This window comes from Ranitomeya variabilis, chromosome 1, assembly GCF_051348905.1.
Source record: "Ranitomeya variabilis isolate aRanVar5 chromosome 1, aRanVar5.hap1, whole genome shotgun sequence".
NCBI classification, from domain to species: Eukaryota; Metazoa; Chordata; class Amphibia; order Anura; family Dendrobatidae; genus Ranitomeya; species Ranitomeya variabilis.
Genome location: NC_135232.1, coordinates 168,221,942 through 168,239,102, shown reverse-complemented (window position 1 = coordinate 168,239,102; position 17,161 = coordinate 168,221,942). Strand labels below are relative to the sequence as shown.

The window sequence follows — 17,161 nt, the reverse complement described above, 5'->3', positions numbered from 1 at the left end:
TGTTTCACTGTGGGGACTGTGTTCTTGCGGTCATGTGCTGTGTTGGCTTGACACCAGACATACCGTTTACCTGGGTGGCCAAAAGTTCTGTTTTGGTCTCATCTGACCACAGCATCTTCCTCCATACATTTAATGAGTCCCCACTGTCTTTTGGAAAACTCAACACAATATTTTTGCAAGCCACAGCATCTTCCTCCATACATTTAAGGAGTCCCCACTGTCTTTTGGAAAACTCAACACAATAGTTTTGCAAGCCACTATGTATGTGCCTACTCTGCTGACCTTTTCCCACTATTTCTCTCTTGGAGAATATATATAAAATGGTGGGTATCTTTTTTAGCTACAATTGAATTGATTTATAGTTATTGTTTATTGTTGAGTATATATTTTGAGGGTTTTAATACTGAATTCAAATTGATGTTTTTATTGGTACATGTAGGGTTACCTCCTGTAAGCACTATTGTTTCTTTGTACACCCTTATATTTCATAATCTGTGAGCTATTTCAGAAGCAGAATACAGTAGATCTGCTGCAGATAATGATATCCAGAATTGCATGTGGATTATTGTCCATTACAGGTGTATGAAGTTTTAAAAACCTTATTCAAATGTTGATTTTTGGTTTCGGAATCTATAACAAATCTGCTTTGTAAGTTTAGACTAATATTAAATTCTAAAGTAATTTATAAACTTTGCTTACAATTCAGAAACAAATTTTAATGGAGAAATCTTAACTTCCAGAATACTTAAAATTTGCTAAGCAAAAGTAGCTAAAAGATAGAGTATAAACAGTTAATGTGTTACTATAATCATGTTAAAAAAATGTTCAACCTATGTTTGCATTATTGTTATTGCTGCGATGAAGGAGAAACAAAAAAGGATCTCATTTTAGCCCATTGAACTCAATGGAGCAATAACACTCCATGGAAGATGTTACGCACACATGGCCAGTGCCATTAGAGTTTTGATTAGCTGCTCCAGTACCTATTGTGGTTAGTTAACTGAAAATTCAAAAATTCATGTTTGCTAACCATTGACTTGCTTTACATATGATTAACCGTCATATCACTGCTGAATCTTAAGACTTACTGGACTTCAACAAAAGTAAATTTAGAAACATGAGAATGATGTCAAGTTAATGTTATGGGCCTTATCATCAAGCATGTACCTACTAGAATGCTCCATTAGTGTTCCCTGCACTGCTATAGCTTGGCACAACTCTTTGTTCTGGCTCCGAGAGAGCAGATCCCCATATCAGTGTCTTAAGAAATATTAGGAAAACTGGTTGTTTAAAGGGGTATTTCCATCTCCAAGTTCCTCTCCCAATATGTAGCATGTGTAATAATATTAACAAATACCTCCAATTAGAAGTGTAGTATAGTTCTTCTGATTCACTATGTCTCTTACCCCATGTGCAGGCATTGCAGTAGCTTAGGTATCCATGGTTATGATCACTCATGTAGTCAGAGTTGTTAATGGTTGTAATCATGGATACCTAAGCTACTGCAATGCCTGCACATGGGGTAAGAGACAGGGCGAATCAGAAGAACTATACTACATTTCTAATTGGAGGTATTTTCTAATATTATTACTATTATATCTACTGCATAGTGGGATAAGATCTTGGAGATGGGAATATCCCTTTTAAACTGTAATGTATGGGAGTTATAACTTACTCATAGAACAAAAAATAGCTCTGTTAAATACCAGGCCTCCAAGAGAGAACATGACAGGCCATGTTCCATGAGACATATGGTTATTTTCGGAGCTGCTCAGTAATTTGATGCCATGTGTTAAAACAAATATACGGGAAAAAAGAACCAACCTCATTCATCAATGTTTAAAGCAGTTCAAGAAAAGTCATAGTGATTAAATGTCTTCTTACCATAATTCCTGTGAGTAAACACACTCCTTTTCCACAGTACGTGTTTGGTACCATGTCACCATATCCAATTGATAGAAAAGTGATTGAAATTAACCACATTGCTCCGAGAAAGTTACTAGTGACATCCTGTTGGTCATGGTATCTGCAAGAAGTAGAAAACATAGAGAAATGAATACAGGTCCTTTATAGCCACAGTCATTAACCTATTGATCAATTCAAGGACATGTCAATCTGACTGTCACTGCAATCTGACTGTCAGTGATTGAGCCGCCATAGTTATTCATCGAAATGACATGTTATTGATGGAGCAACTTACATAACCAGTGAGGGATCAAGGAACTGTTCAGTATGTACGAAATGGAGCGACAGGGAATTTAAAGAGGTCAGTGCTACTTATTTTGTAAGACCTCATTTAGACGTTAGTGATTTTTCCATCAGTGTTTTGGATCAGTTTTTCTAGTATGCAAAAAAAAATGATGGAAGAAACTTGACAAGCCTCCATCAAGTTTTAAAGAGTGACCGATCTTGATGAGGGGGCACGCATTATTGCGTTATCCAAATATAGCTTTCCTCTTTCCCCCTTACTTTTTTCTGCTCTATACTTGGCTGTGCTATATACTCCATGGGCTGTGCTATATACTCTGTGGCTGTGCTATATACTACGTGGCTGTGCAATATACTACCTGGCTGGCCGCGAACAATCAGCGACAGGTACAGTCCGGCCGCGAATTGGCGCGGGATTTGAACCACGCTTCGCTAATTGGTCGCGGTTGGCCGAATCCTGTGTATTCAATGTATTATTCTAAAATCTTCATAAATAAACTACATACGTATTCTAGAATACCCGATGCGTTAGAATCAGGCTACCATCTAGTGGATATATCTTTATTACTGTTATTGTTTGGAGGAAGGTGTTTTTGAGTCTATATTATGGAGTTTCTTTGATGAAAACCACAATATTTTAAGGGTCCATCCCCCAATATATGTCTTTTTGTCTGATCTCTCTTATATCATTGACTATTTATTCTCAGAATTTAAATATATTATTATGTTTATGCTGGGTTATTTGCAGGAGTTTGTACTTAGTAACACTTATTTCTTTACTTTTTAATGATTCCATTTCTATAGTTAATTTTGGAAATTGTGGTAAAAAAACAATTAAGCTTCACTGTTTGATTCTGGTGCAAATAAATATAAATAACGGTGCATTGTGGTGTATGTTATGTTGTGCCATATTTATGTAGTGATGTGAGTCAGATTAATAAATAACAGAAAATTTATACCAATTTGTGATAGAATAAGCGAGCACAAAGAAAGACAGAAATAGTAAAATTGCCTCACTTTATATTACAACCATAGTGCATACTTTAACTTAAAAAAGGGGTTACTTTGTGTATAATATCCACTAAAATTTTAACTTCCATCTCTTGCAATTATTGAACCCACAAATTTTTATTCTCATCATTTAGCCAACTTTGTTATAGCGATCAACCAAAGTTACATCTGATGACCAATTGATCAGCGTTAAAGGGAACCAATCATGTCATTTTTAGCTATTTAACTGCCCCCAGTGCAATGTGCATCACTAACATGGTTTTCTAAAAAAAAATCTCCCAATATTATTTAAAAAACAAACAAAAACATTTCATATCATTAAGAGATTCCCTCACATACATTTTCTTTTAGTCATAGGAGTGGCACATTTCATCATTTCAGTCACGGCTCAGTCAGTGTTCTGTTCAAATTATGCACGCCCATAGCATTTTGATTGATTACAGTGAGTTGCCCAACGTCACGACAATCACCTAGTAAATCCCGCACATGCACACTGCAGATCTGCTCCCTGGGCATGCGCACTGACTCTAGGTGTACAGTCCCAGCTTCATATCAGATGTGCTAATGCTCCGAAACACAGAGTGGAGAGGACACAGTGGCGCACATAGAGTGGGCACTCACACGTCATATAGCCAATGACTCACAGAGGCTCCGGCGCATGCACACATCTAACATGAAGCTGGGGCTGTACACACAGAGTGAGTGCGCATGCCCGGGGAGCAGATGGGCAGTGCGCATCTGCAGGATTTGCTAGGTGGTTGCCGTGATGTCGGGCAACCCGTGACTGAAACGATAAAAAGTGCCAACCCTATGCCTAAAAGAAAAGGAATGTGAGGGAATCCCCTAATAATATAAAGTGTTTTTAAACATAATACTCGGAGCTTTTCTTTGAGAAAACCATGTTAGTGATGCACATTGCATCACTAACAACACATTGGGAGCAGTGGAGTTGCTAAAAATGACATGACATGTTCCTGACAGCTGATACATAACCTGATACATGCTGGCTATGCTACGAGCATGTATCAGACAATGCTGCATGAATTCAGACATGCATGCTTAACTCTGAAATGCTGCAACATTTCAGAGAAAAACATAGTTTAATAGTCACCGGGACCTGAACTGCATGGGAGACGAGTTGGACAAGCCGGTACTTAGTGGCTTCTCCCCTTTTAGGCTCCTTTCACACATCAGTTTTTTGCTATCAGTCACAATCCGTCAAATTTTGTAAAAAACGGATCCGTCGACTGATGCCGCCGGATTTGTTTTTTCTCATCGACCTGTATTAGCAACGGATGGCCTCACATTTCCTCCATTGTTCACCAGATCCATATAAAATTGTTTGTCTGGCGGCTGGAGATGACGTACAAAGTAAAGTTTTTTGTGTACGTTGAAAAATCGGACAGTGTCGCCATCCGTTGTTTGCTCAAATAGAAGCCTATGGGTGCCACATCCGTTTTTTTTAACTGAGCACGCTCCGATTTATTAGAATCCAATTAGCCGGCACCTAATTAGGAAAGGTATATAAATCTGCCAGGTAGGGTTTCACTCATTCATGTCCCAGCAAGCAAGCCAGCGGGAGTCCAGCCAGTGGAAGTCCAGCCACTGGAAGTCCGGCCACTGGAAGTCCGGCCAGCGGGAGTCCAGCCAGCCTGAGTCGAGCCAGTAGGAATTGCAGTGTCCAGCGACCCAGCCAGGCCTACCAGCGACACATCAAAGTTTTCCACTTTATCTGAATAGTTAAAAAACTTCTCGGGGTTTTTTCGTCTCAACTCCATATATAACGCAGAATACACCCTAAGTGTCATTCTCAGTGCAGTGATTGGGTAGATCCAAAAATGACGCCGGCGCAGATGCATGATGCGCTGTCTTTATCACTCCTTTTCAAGAACAATCGCTTCCAAATGATTTGCCTCAAAAGTAAAATCCACATAGATCTTCACAATGTTCGCAATCAAACCTTCCATTTTTGCCACTTGCTGTACAACCTGTCAAAGATGGCGTGTAGAAATACTGTATATATAGGTTTTTAGTAGCCAATAACGTTTGGGAGGCTCCCATTGGGCGTTTTTAAAAAACGGATCCATCGAAAAATGGAAGAAATGGGTGAAAAAACTGATGCGTCTGAACCGTTTTTCCGCCAGATCCGCTAGTCGGATCTGTCGAAAAAACTAATCCGTCGCATCAGTTTTTCACAATCTGCGATGGATCCGTCAATCCGTTGAGCCAACGGATTGTGACTGATGGCAAGAAACTGATGTGTGAAAGGGGCCTTATGGAGAGAGAAACCTGTCACTCCAGGGTAGCAGGCTGATACATACAGCCAAGGCCTAATACATGCTGCCCATGAATCAGTGAACATGTATCAGCTGTTAGGTCAGGTTTCCTTTAATGGCTTATTCTAGAAGTATGCCAATGATGTCTCAAAAATAAATCACTTCAAGTTGCAACCAATATTTATGTTTTGCCTCTTCACATTCCGACAGTCATAGCTTAGTTGTTTGCTTTTTTTTTCGTTGGGCGAAGGAGATTTGAGGAGTTCTTCTATTCTGCTGCTCTTCTGTTAATATTTCCATAAACTGAAGAAATGTGCCATGTCAACCTCGTACTTCAGTTGGACTAAGCTGCAATATCAGAGACAGCTTATCAACAAAAATGGCCTTGCTTTTAGGTAAAAAGGGCCATTTTCCTGCTAATTCTCAACATCCCCTTCATATTTAGATTAACAATTCCATCTATAAAACGATGAAATGAGTGCATAGTTACAGTGTATTATTGTCTGTTACATAAAATACATATTGAAGAAATGTGCCAGCGTCCAAGATAGGTTAAAATCAGATATCTTTATTGTTTCTTCTAAAAACAGCAATGAACCAAATCATCAGACATAGAGGACAACTCAAACCATCTGATTTACGTGTTTCAAGAAAATATGGCCCTTAGTCGTAACATGGGTGGCTGGACATACAATGTTTAAAAACCAACAGATGTAATTGTAAAAGACCAATATAAGGAGTATTTCAGGTTTAGAATTAAGACATCGAAAATTAAAAAAAATATAAACATTTATGCATTTCACCAAGTGATAAAAACTAATTGCACTGTGAGGCTGTCTCCAGGGCGAGATGACTTCTTTTTGTCTATATTTTCTGAAAATACATATGGGTCCTATAAGTCACTAAGAAACTGTCAGTTAGTGATCACTGACTGAGAGTAGAGCACTCAACATTTATAGATGGAGCATTCCAGATCACTGTTATGGATGGGTAGCTGTCAAATACAGATACCAGCGCAACAACTTTTCTGCAGCTCATCTTGAGAATTAGTACAAGGTGGAAACTGGTTAAATTCTCTACCCATCCTTTGCTACACGGAACAGATACGGTATATTGAAATAATTTGCATATAGTGATAAACATGCTGCTCTAATCCCTATTATGCTATTCATTCTTCTTAAAATGCAAACATTTCCATTTACTTGAGCTCTAAAATGGTGGCCAGAATACATTCTGCACATTTTATGTCTGATGTGATTACCATCTATCTTTTCAAACACTTCATTTTGACTTTTGTGAACAACTGAGCTGGAAACATTGACAAGATGCAGAGGATGTGATCTTGTACTGTCTGTTAGAGGTCAATCCATCAATAGAAAGGTGAACAACATGTTAAATATTCTTTTTTTCCTGCTATCTGCTTGTGTTACTTAAAGTTGCAGAGGAGTTCAATAATCAAATTAGCTGTTCATTTCTACTATTTGACTTTTTGAGATTTGAAACTTGGAAAAAGAATAGCAGAAAACCTCCTGTCTGTATTGCGTGCATATATATATATATATATAGTACATATATATATATACTAGATGGAGGCTACTATAAGGCTTAATGTGGCTACCAGGTGCACATGAATTGGCCAATTTATGCGCTAAAGGCTCTCATTTTTTCATAGTTCTAATGCAGTTCAATTTTCATGTTTCATGTTTGCATGTTTTAGCGCAGCAGTGTGCTGCCTTATTTATTTGACTGTATACGAGTTGGTGACTCTAGGTTCAGCACCTGTTCACACTTAGTCTATGGTTTGGATGTGACGGTCAGTTTTTTGAAATTTGTATTCATTAGCCTTCTGACTGAGCACTCCGCCTCTTAGCCACAGGTGTTCTAATCCAAGCAGGACCATTACCCCTCCACAGAGAGAGAGAAATTATAGTCTAAGAAGAGGATTCCCAGTAGGATCCCATTCAGATGAAGACGTTTATTCTCAGTGAGGAAAGGAATATCTAGGTCCTGGTATACGAGAGATGCCTTAATGTGGCTACCATGTACACATGAATTGGCCAATTTATGCGCTAAACGCTCTTATTTTTTCATATTTCTAATGCAGCAATGCAGTTCAATTTTCATGTTTCATGTTTGCATGTTTTAGCGCCGCAGTGTGCTGCCTTATTTATTTGACTGTATACGAGTTGGTGACTGTAGGTTCAGCACCTGTTCACACTTATTCTATGTTTGGAAGAGACGGTCGGTTTTTTGAAATTTAAATTTTCTCAAGGGGGATACATTTATTAAAAACATATTATGGGCATCCGAGACACCCTTGCCAAAAAATTGACTGTCTGTAGCAGCACAGAACACGTGAACCCTGGTGATCTAGTGGTGGAGAATGAGGAGACATTGCTGAAGGCCTCATTGCAAACCTAGGCCCAATGTAAAGGATTGTGTCTCCTACACTTGTAATGCCCATACACTAAGTGTCTCTGGCCTGACAAACATTTCCTCAAGGGGGATACACTGACTAAAAACATACTATGGGCATCTGAGACACCCTTGCCAAAAAAATTGACTGTCTGTAGCAGCACAGAACACGTGAACCCTAGTGGTCTAGTGGTGGAGAATGAGGAGACATTGCTGAAGGCCTCACTAAAACCTAGGCCCAATGTAAAGGATTGTGTCTCCTACACTTGTAATGCCCATACACTAAGTGCCTATGGGCTGACAAACATTTTCCCAAGGGGAATACATTGATTAAAAACATACTATGGGCAACCGAGACACCCTTGCCAAAAAATTGACTGTAGCAGCCTTATTTATTTGATTGTACTGGTAAGTATCATATTAAAACGGTGTGCTAAACATATTCAATTTACATAAAAGGAACAAAGGGGAATCATCTTGAAAACCCTCCAAAATCGCACACAAACATTGTACAGGTAAGCATCATATTAAAACGGTGTGCTAGCCATATTCAATTCACATGCAGTATATACAGGAGTGAAAGAAAAGAGTATTATCTCAATAAAACCACAAAAGTTAGGGGTATATTTTCACAATTATGGCTAAAAAGCCTATATATAATGAAGACTAGACCTATCCATATAGTACCTATAATTTATTTACATGGAGCTAGAGAAGCTAACTTGTTAGTTTAATCTTTGGGGCATAGGGATTCTAACAAAAACATCCAGCATGTGCCTTGTTGGATGAGCTTTCAATCCCAGTTCCATGTCTTTCTGAGGGATGGATTATTTCAATCACTTGAAAAAAGATACTGCTACTGTCACCCCATGTTTCTCATTCACATGTCTTGCAAGTGGAGTGTCCCTGCCATGCCTAATGTCCCCAAGATGTTCACTAATTTGAACACGCAGTTCCGGCTTCACCTTACCTACGTAGTTCATGGGGCAAGTGCATGTACATTAGTACACCACCCCCACAAAATTGGTCTTGAAATTGGCAAAGCATCTCATGTTGTTGACCATGTTAGTAAAGGCACTTGAGAAGGTTTTAGTCAAATTGACAAAAATTACAATGGCCACATCTGAACATTCCCAATGCTCTATTTTGCAGATAGGTGCCTTCCTTCTTTGGGAGGTCTAGTTGACTATGTACCACACAACCCTTGATTGACCTGCCTTTCCTACAAGTGACCTGTCATGATTCCCAATGGCAGGGACTTAGGCAAAAAACGGACAAGCTCTAGGAAGGATGGTATCTTAGGTAACCACGATACTGAACCTAACACGCAACTAAAAGTAGCCAGGGGGTGTGCCTACGTTGTCTCTAGACACCTCGCGCCAGCCGGAGATCTAACTACCCCTAATAGAGGAATACACAGACCTGACTTGCCTCCAGGGAAACCCCAAAGGTTATAGTAGCCCCCCACATGTAATAACGGTTAGGTAAGAGGAAAACACAAACGCAGTATGAATATAGATTCAGCAAAGCGAGGCCCTCTGACTAGATAGCGGAATATACAAAAGAGGACTTTGCGGTCACCTCAAAACCCTGAACAGCCATCCTGGAATTACCTTAACTCCGTTGTCAACTCATGACACTGGAGTAGCAATTCCAGATCACTAGAGCTTCCAGCCGCACGAGATATGTAAATGCATGCTGGACAAAACAAACACAAAAAGCCAAAGATTCAACTTAGCTGACTTGCAGACTTGGAGCAGGAAGCAAGCAACAAGGTGCTCTGATAACATTGATTGCCGCCACTAGAATGACTGAGAAGCCAGACTAAATAGGAAACTCCCAGTTTCCTGATGGAAACAGGTGCAAGACAAAAGTCAACCAGTACCACCAGTAACCACCAGAGGGAGCCCAAAAACAGAATTCACAACAGTACCCCCCCCTTAAGGAGGGGGCACCGAACCCTCATGAGAACCACCAGGGCGATCTGGATGCGCCCTATGAAAGGCGCGAACCAAATCAGAGGCATGAACATCGGAGGCAGTCACCCAAGAATTATCCTCCTGACCGTATCCCTTCCATTTAACCAAATATTGAAGTCTCCGTCTGGAAACGCGAGAGTCCAAAATCTTCTCCACAACATACTCCAACTCACCCTCCACCAGCACAGGAGCAGGAGGCTCAACAGAAGGAACAACCGGTACCTCGTACCTCCGCAACAACGACCGATGGAAGACATTATGAATGGTGAAAGATGCTGGTAGGTCCAAACGAAAAGATACAGGATTAAGAATCTCCAAAATCTTATAAGGACTTATGAACCAAGGTTTAAACTTAGGAGAAGAGACCTTCATAGGGACAAAACGAGAAGATAACCACACCAAATCCCCAACGCGGAGATGATGACCCACACGACGATGACGATTAGCAAACTGCTGAGTCTTCTCCTGAGACAACTTCAAATTGTCCACCACATGAGTCCAAATCCGGTGCAGTCTATCCACCACCGTGTCCACTCCAGGGCAATCCGAAGATTCCACCTGGCCAGATGAAAAACGAGGGTGAAACCCTGAATTGCAAAAGAAAGGAGAAACCAGAGTGGCAGAACTGGCCCGATTATTGAGGGCAAACTCTGCCAATGGCAAAAAGGCGACCCAATCATCCTGATCAGCAGACACAAAACACCTCAAATAAGTCTCCAAGGTCTGATTAGTTCGCTCCGTCTGGCCATTAGTCTGGGGATGGAACGCAGACGAAAAAGACAAATCAATGCCCATCCTGGCACAGAACGCTCGCCAGAACCTGGACACAAATTGAGATCCCCTGTCAGAAACGATGTTTTCCGGGATACCATGTAAACGAACCACATTCTGAAAAAACAAAGGAACCAACTCCGATGAAGAAGGCAATTTGGGCAAGGGTACCAAATGAACCATCTTAGAAAAACGGTCACACACCACCCAAATAACAGACATTTTCTGAGAAATCGGGAGATCCGAGATAAAGTCCATAGAGATGTGCGTCCACGGCCTCTTCGGAATAGGCAAGGACAACAACAATCCACTAGCCCGAGAACAGCAAGGCTTGGCCCGAGCACAAACATCACAAGACTGTCATGATTCCCAATGGCAGGGACTTAGGCAAAAAACGGACAAGCTCTAGGAAGGATGGTATCTTAGGTAACCGCGATACTGAACCTAACACGCAACTAAAAGTAGCCAGGGGGTGTGCCTACGTTGTCTCTAGACACCTCGCGCCAGCCGGAGATCTAACTACCCCTAATAGAGGAATACACAGACCTGACTTGCCTCCAGGGAAACCTCAAAGGTTATAGTAGCCCCCCACATGTAATAACGGTTAGGTAAGAGGAAAACACAAACGCAGTATGAATATAGATTCAGCAAAGCGAGGCCCTCTGACTAGATAGCGGAATATACAAAAGAGGACTTTGCGGTCACCTCAAAACCCTGAACAGCCATCCTGGAATTACCTTAACTCCGTTGTCAACTCATGACACTGGAGTAGCAATTCCAGATCACTAGAGCTTCCAGCCGCACGAGATATGTAAATGCATGCTGGACAAAACAAACACAAAAAGCCAAAGATTCAACTTAGCTGACTTGCAGACTTGGAGCAGGAAGCAAGCAACAAGGTGCTCTGATAACATTGATTGCCGGCACTAGAATGACTGAGAAGCCAGACTAAATAGGAAACTCCCAGTTTCCTGATGGAAACAGGTGCAAGACAAAAGTCAACCAGTACCACCAGTAACCACCAGAGGGAGCCCAAAAACAGAATTCACAACAGTGACCGATGGCTTGAAAGGGATAAAGTAGTGGATATCATAGTTAGCTCTCTGGATTCCCCAATATCTTTCTAAGACCTCTATGACGCTGCCAGGCTGGTCATTAAATGTCCCAATTAGCTTCCCATGGGGTCAAAGTCTGGTTTATCCTTGGGGATGAGTAAGGATGGTCTATTCACTTCCTTTGCTTGTCTAAATGATGACTCCACAATTCCCACAGGTAACCTCGATCAAGGAATCTAGTCTTGAAGTCACTCGATTGAGACTAAAAATACCCCCAAGTGAAGCAGTTCCTCCTGTCCCTAAGGAACAGGGGGATGCTTCGTTTAAGGGGGGATGGTGGCTCTCCCATCTCAGGAGCCTATTAGGTGCCATAGGCTTACGGAACAGAGAGGTCTTGAGTGAACCATCCTTCTCAGTCGAGATATTTACATCCTAGAATGCAATTTGATTCTCACCCACCTTAGAGCTAAAAAATAGACCTATCTCATTAGAGTTTAAATATTCAACAAAAGATCCAAAAGACGTCCTGTCCCCTTCCCTTAGGATGAAAATGTCTTCAATGTATTTGCCCCAGAAGAGTATTTGGGGGCACCAGACAACATTTTCGTCCCTGAAGACCACAGTATCTTCTCATCAACACAGGAGCAAATTGGCATATGTGGGTCACATGGGGTCCCCATTGCCGTGCCCTTGAGTTGGTGGTAGTACTTGCCATTAAAAGGGAAAAAATTATCGCAAAGTACAAACTCCAAAAGTTTCCCTAGGAAACTATTGTGAGGCCCCATATTGATCAGATAATAGTTGACCACTTTTAGGTTCTCTGAGTGTCTGAAAATAGTGTATGAAGAGCCTCCAAGAGGAGATTGGGATGTCAAGAGGTTTAATCCTTAGTGGAATCCCTGGGAAGTGTTTCACATGTTGATCGGATGGGGCAGCACGGTGGCTTAGTGGATAGCATGGCAGCCTTGCAGCGCTGGAGTCCTGGGTTCAAGCCCCACCCTGGACAACATCTGCAAAGAGTTTGTATGTTCTCTCCTTGTTTGCGTGGGTTTCCTCCAGGTTCTCCGGTTTCCTCCCACATTCCAAAGACATACTGATAGGAAATTTAGATTGTGAACCCCATTGGGGACAGCGATGATAATGTGTGGAATATGTTAGCCCAAACTTTGGCATCAACCTATTTTCCTTTTTGTAATCTTTAAAATGTAAAAGATGACAATATATATTTTTTGCCTAAAATACAATGGGAATGTGTCATTATTAACTTTAGGCCTTTTAGAGATCATTTCATCTTCAACTGTTCACAATAACAGTAATTTTGACCAGGGGTGTCTAAATGTTTACATGCCAGGTTCATGCATGAACCAGGGCCGGACTGGGACTAAAATTCAGCCCTGGCATTTGAAGGTACACAGGCCCACTTGTCACATGGTGACTGTATAATATCTTTGTACACTTTTAGGTTACAAGAAGTGAGGGGAGTGTAACACGACTATATAACATATAATTACAGCTGTATCCAGCATTACAGCTCAGTCCCCATAAAATGTAATACAGCACAGCCCCCATAGAATGTAATACAGCCAGCCCCCATAGAATGTAATGCAGCCAGCCCCTATAGAATGTAATGCAGCCAGCCCCCATAGAATGTAATGCAGCCAGCCCCCATAGAATGTAATGCAGCACAGCACCATAGAATGTAATACAGCACAGCCCCCATAGAATGTAATGCAGCAAGCCCCCATAGAACGTAATGCAGCACAGCTCCCATAGAATGTAATACAGCACAGCCCCCATAGAATGTAATGCAGCCAGCCCCCATAGAATGTAATGCAGCACAGACCCATAGAATGTAATGCAGCCAGCCCCCATAGAATGTAATGCAGCACAGCCCCCATGGAATGTAATACAGCACAGCCCCCATAGAGTGTATTGCAGCCAGGCCCCACAGAATGTAATGCAGCCAGCCCCATAGAATGTAATGCAGCACAGCCCCATAGAATGTAATGCAGCACAGCCCCCATAGAATGTAATGCAGCCAGCCCCCATAGAATGTAATGCAGCCCTCCCCCCAATAGCCCCATAATCCAGTTATCACTCATTGATATATATATAATAAAAAAAAACACTCTACTCACTTTTCCTCTTGCCCCATGCTGCTCCTGGCTCCGGTATCAGCAGCTGCAGTCTGCCTGGCCACACAGCAGGTGTGCGATGATATGACGTCATCGCGCACCCGCAGTGTCAGCGGCAGGCAGAGCGGGGAATGATGGGAGAGGGAGCGTCAGCAGACGCTCTCCTCCATCATTGCATTCAACTGTATCGGCGTCTATGACGCTGGTATAGTTGAATGCGGGGCCGGGAGTGTGCCGACAGCGGGGGGTATGTGCCGACAGCGGCACACTGTCATGTCGGACGCTGTTCACACTAGGGCGTCCGACAGACAGCGATAATTCCTCATTCGTCCACTATATGCTCAGTGGCGCCGGCTAGATTGATCCAGATTGTCCGGGGTTAATCTGGCTGGTACTCGGGTTGGAGGCTTAGTCACGCCCATTGCCTTTAAATAGCTTTGCTGGGCTTTGGGCGTCGCCGATTATAGCTTGTGTCTTGTGCCTGGTGATCTCGGTCTGGAGTGGTGGTCTAGGAGAGGAAATATCGTATATGGTGGTATATTATCCTTCGTTATATTTCTCCTTCCTATATTTGTATTGTTTTGCCCTGTGCACATTATAGTGTTTTCCTGTGAGTCTGCGGCGTGGTGCGTTTGTTAGTTTTCCCTGTCTGTGCTTTCTGTAGGGGTTGGTGAGAGGTCTTATCACTGGGTGGCGGGTGGAGGTTTCAGCTTAGTACTGAAACAGGACTCAGGGTCAGGCCTGGGGGCCCAGACATGCACACCTTCAGTGTAAACTCTGGGAGAGGGACAGACAGGGTTTCCCTAGTTTGAGGGATATTGCAGGGGCCCGGGTAATCAGCTGTAGTCTACCCAGTACCCCGTGACATTATAATTGGCCATATTTTTTGTATTCCATGGATCAGTTCAGCAACAGGGTCTAGTAGTATCTAATGTGCAAGCTGAATCTGCAGACAGAGTTGCTGAGCCAAAGTTTCCTTTACCTGAAAGGTTTGCTGGGGAACGCAGTAAATTTGTTACTTTTCGTGAATCTTGTAAACTATATTTTCGTATGCGCCCGATCTCTTCAGGTAATGAGGCTCAGCGTGTGGGCCTGGTGTTGTCATTACTGAATGGAGATCCTCAAGCATGAGCGTTTTCTTTACCATCTGATTCTGCTGCATATAACTCAGTGGAGAGTTTTTTTTCTGCTCTTGGACTCATTTATGAGGATCCTGACAGAATTGGTCTAGCAGAATCTAAAATTCGTGCCATCCACCAGGGGGAGCATATGGCAGAGGATTACTGTTCTGAATTTCGCCGCTGGGCGGTAGATACACAGTGGAATGATCCCGCGCTGCGGAGTCAGTTTGTTCATGGGGTTTCAGGAAAGGTTAAAAAAGCCCTTCTGATGTACGAGACTCCTGCTTCTCTAGAATCCGTTATGAGTCTTGTTATCCGCATTGATCGCCGTCTGCGTCAGGGGGTGCAAGAGACGCCGCCTATGGGAGAGAACGTAGGTATACGTGAGGTTGCTGCAGGTGAGCCCACGGAGCCTATGCAAATCGCAGGGGTGTCACATGTGAAGCATCGTGCCCCTTTGCTTAGGAAGCAGAGAGCCTGTTTTTGCTGTGGCAAAACTGGTCATGTTAATACTTGTCCTCTGCTATCTAAGAAAAGCACAACGGCGGAAAAACTACTAAGCTCAGAGGGTGTGGAGGAGGCCAATCTGAACTTATACATATCCTCCATTGTGGTTTCTCAATGCATGCTCCCTGGCAAAGTTATGGTCGCTGGCAGAGAGCTGCCAATCACTGTGTTTGTGGATAGTGGTTCTGCTACTTATCTTATTGATGAGAAGTTTGCGTGCACAGCCGGTTTCAGAATCGAAAAACTGCCTCATCCTATCTGGGTGGTCACCATCAATGCCGCTCCTCTCCCACAGGGGAGATTACTGAGCTTGTGGCTGAGGTTAAACTCCACATTGGGGTCCTACATTCAGAGCAAGTTACATGTAGGGTGCTCAGTAATCTGCCTGCACAAATGGTTCTGGGTTTTCCATGGTTGGCTATGCACAACCCGGTGATTGACTGGAAAACCCAGGACATCATCCAGTGGAGCGGATTCTGCCAGGAGAATTGCCTGGCCACGTGTGTGTCCGCTGTGACCCCTAGTATTCCTGAGTCTCTGCTGGATTTCGCAGATGTGTTTTCTGAGAAGGGTTGTTCAGAATTGCCACCACATCGTCCCTATGACTGCACTATTAGGTTAAAACCAGGAGCCAAATTGCCGAAAGCTAGGATGTTCAACATCTCTGGTCCTGAGAGGCAAGCCTTAAAAGACTACATCGCTGAGAGTCTGAGCAAAGGGCACATCAGGCCTTTGTCCTCGCCTGTGGCAGCAGGGTTCTTCTTCGTTAAGAAGAAAGATGGCGGTTGAGGCCCTTGTCTGGATTTCAGGGAGTTAAACCAGATTACGGTTCGTGACCCATACCCTATGCCGCTGATACCTGATCTGTTCAATCAGGTGGCTGGTGCTAGGTGATTCTCTAAGCTTGACCTCAGGGGGACGTACAACCTCATATGAGTCCGTCAAGGGGATGAGTGGAAAACAGCTTTTAATACTCCTGGGGGTCATTTTGAAAATCTGGTGATGTCATTTGGTTTGACAAACGCGCCTGCTATATTTCAACATTTCATAAACGATGTGTTCTCTCATGTCCTGGGAAAATTCGTTATTGTGTACCTTGATGACATTCTCATCTATTCATGCGACCGTGATACTCATTTAGAGCATGTTAGGCAGGTGTTACAGCTACTCAGAGAGAATAAGCTCTATGCTAAATTGGAGAAATGTGTATTTTCGGTTCAGGAGTTGCCTTTCTTGGGTTATATTGTGTCCGCTTCTGGGTTTAAAATGGATGCCGCTAAGGTGCAAGCAGTGCTGCGTTGGGAACGGCCTGATAACCTAAAAGCGCTCCAGCGGTTCCTTGGGTTTTCTAACTATTATAGAAAGTTTATCGAAAACTTTTCTACTTTTGCTAAACCGCTCACTGACATGACAAAAAAAGGTACCAATTTCTCCGCCTGGTCTGAGCCTGCTGTGCGCGCATTCGAGTTTCTTAAGAACAGTTTTGCTTCAGCTCCCATTCTGGTGCAACCGGATGTATCGAAACCATTTACCGTGGAAGTCGATGCGTCTGAGGTTGGAGTGGGGGCGGTGCTGTCTCAAGGCTCATCCTTGAGCGAGTTGCGTCCATGCGCTTATTTCTCCAAGAAACTGTCACCCGCCGAACATAACTATGATATCGACAACAGGGAGTTGTTGGCTATC

The 17,161-nt window shown here is 42.7% G+C and overlaps 1 protein-coding gene across 1 annotated transcript in view; it reads right to left on the bottom strand.

Annotated features, from left to right (window-relative positions):
* Nucleotides 1–17,161, bottom strand: part of KCNN2 (potassium calcium-activated channel subfamily N member 2) — a 274,294-nt gene that overhangs the window by 72,545 nt on the left and 184,588 nt on the right. The window contains exon 4 of the mRNA XM_077290515.1: nucleotides 1,885–2,026. Within this exon, the coding sequence (XP_077146630.1) occupies nucleotides 1,885–2,026 (142 nt within the window). The remainder of the gene's footprint in view (nucleotides 1–1,884; nucleotides 2,027–17,161) is intronic.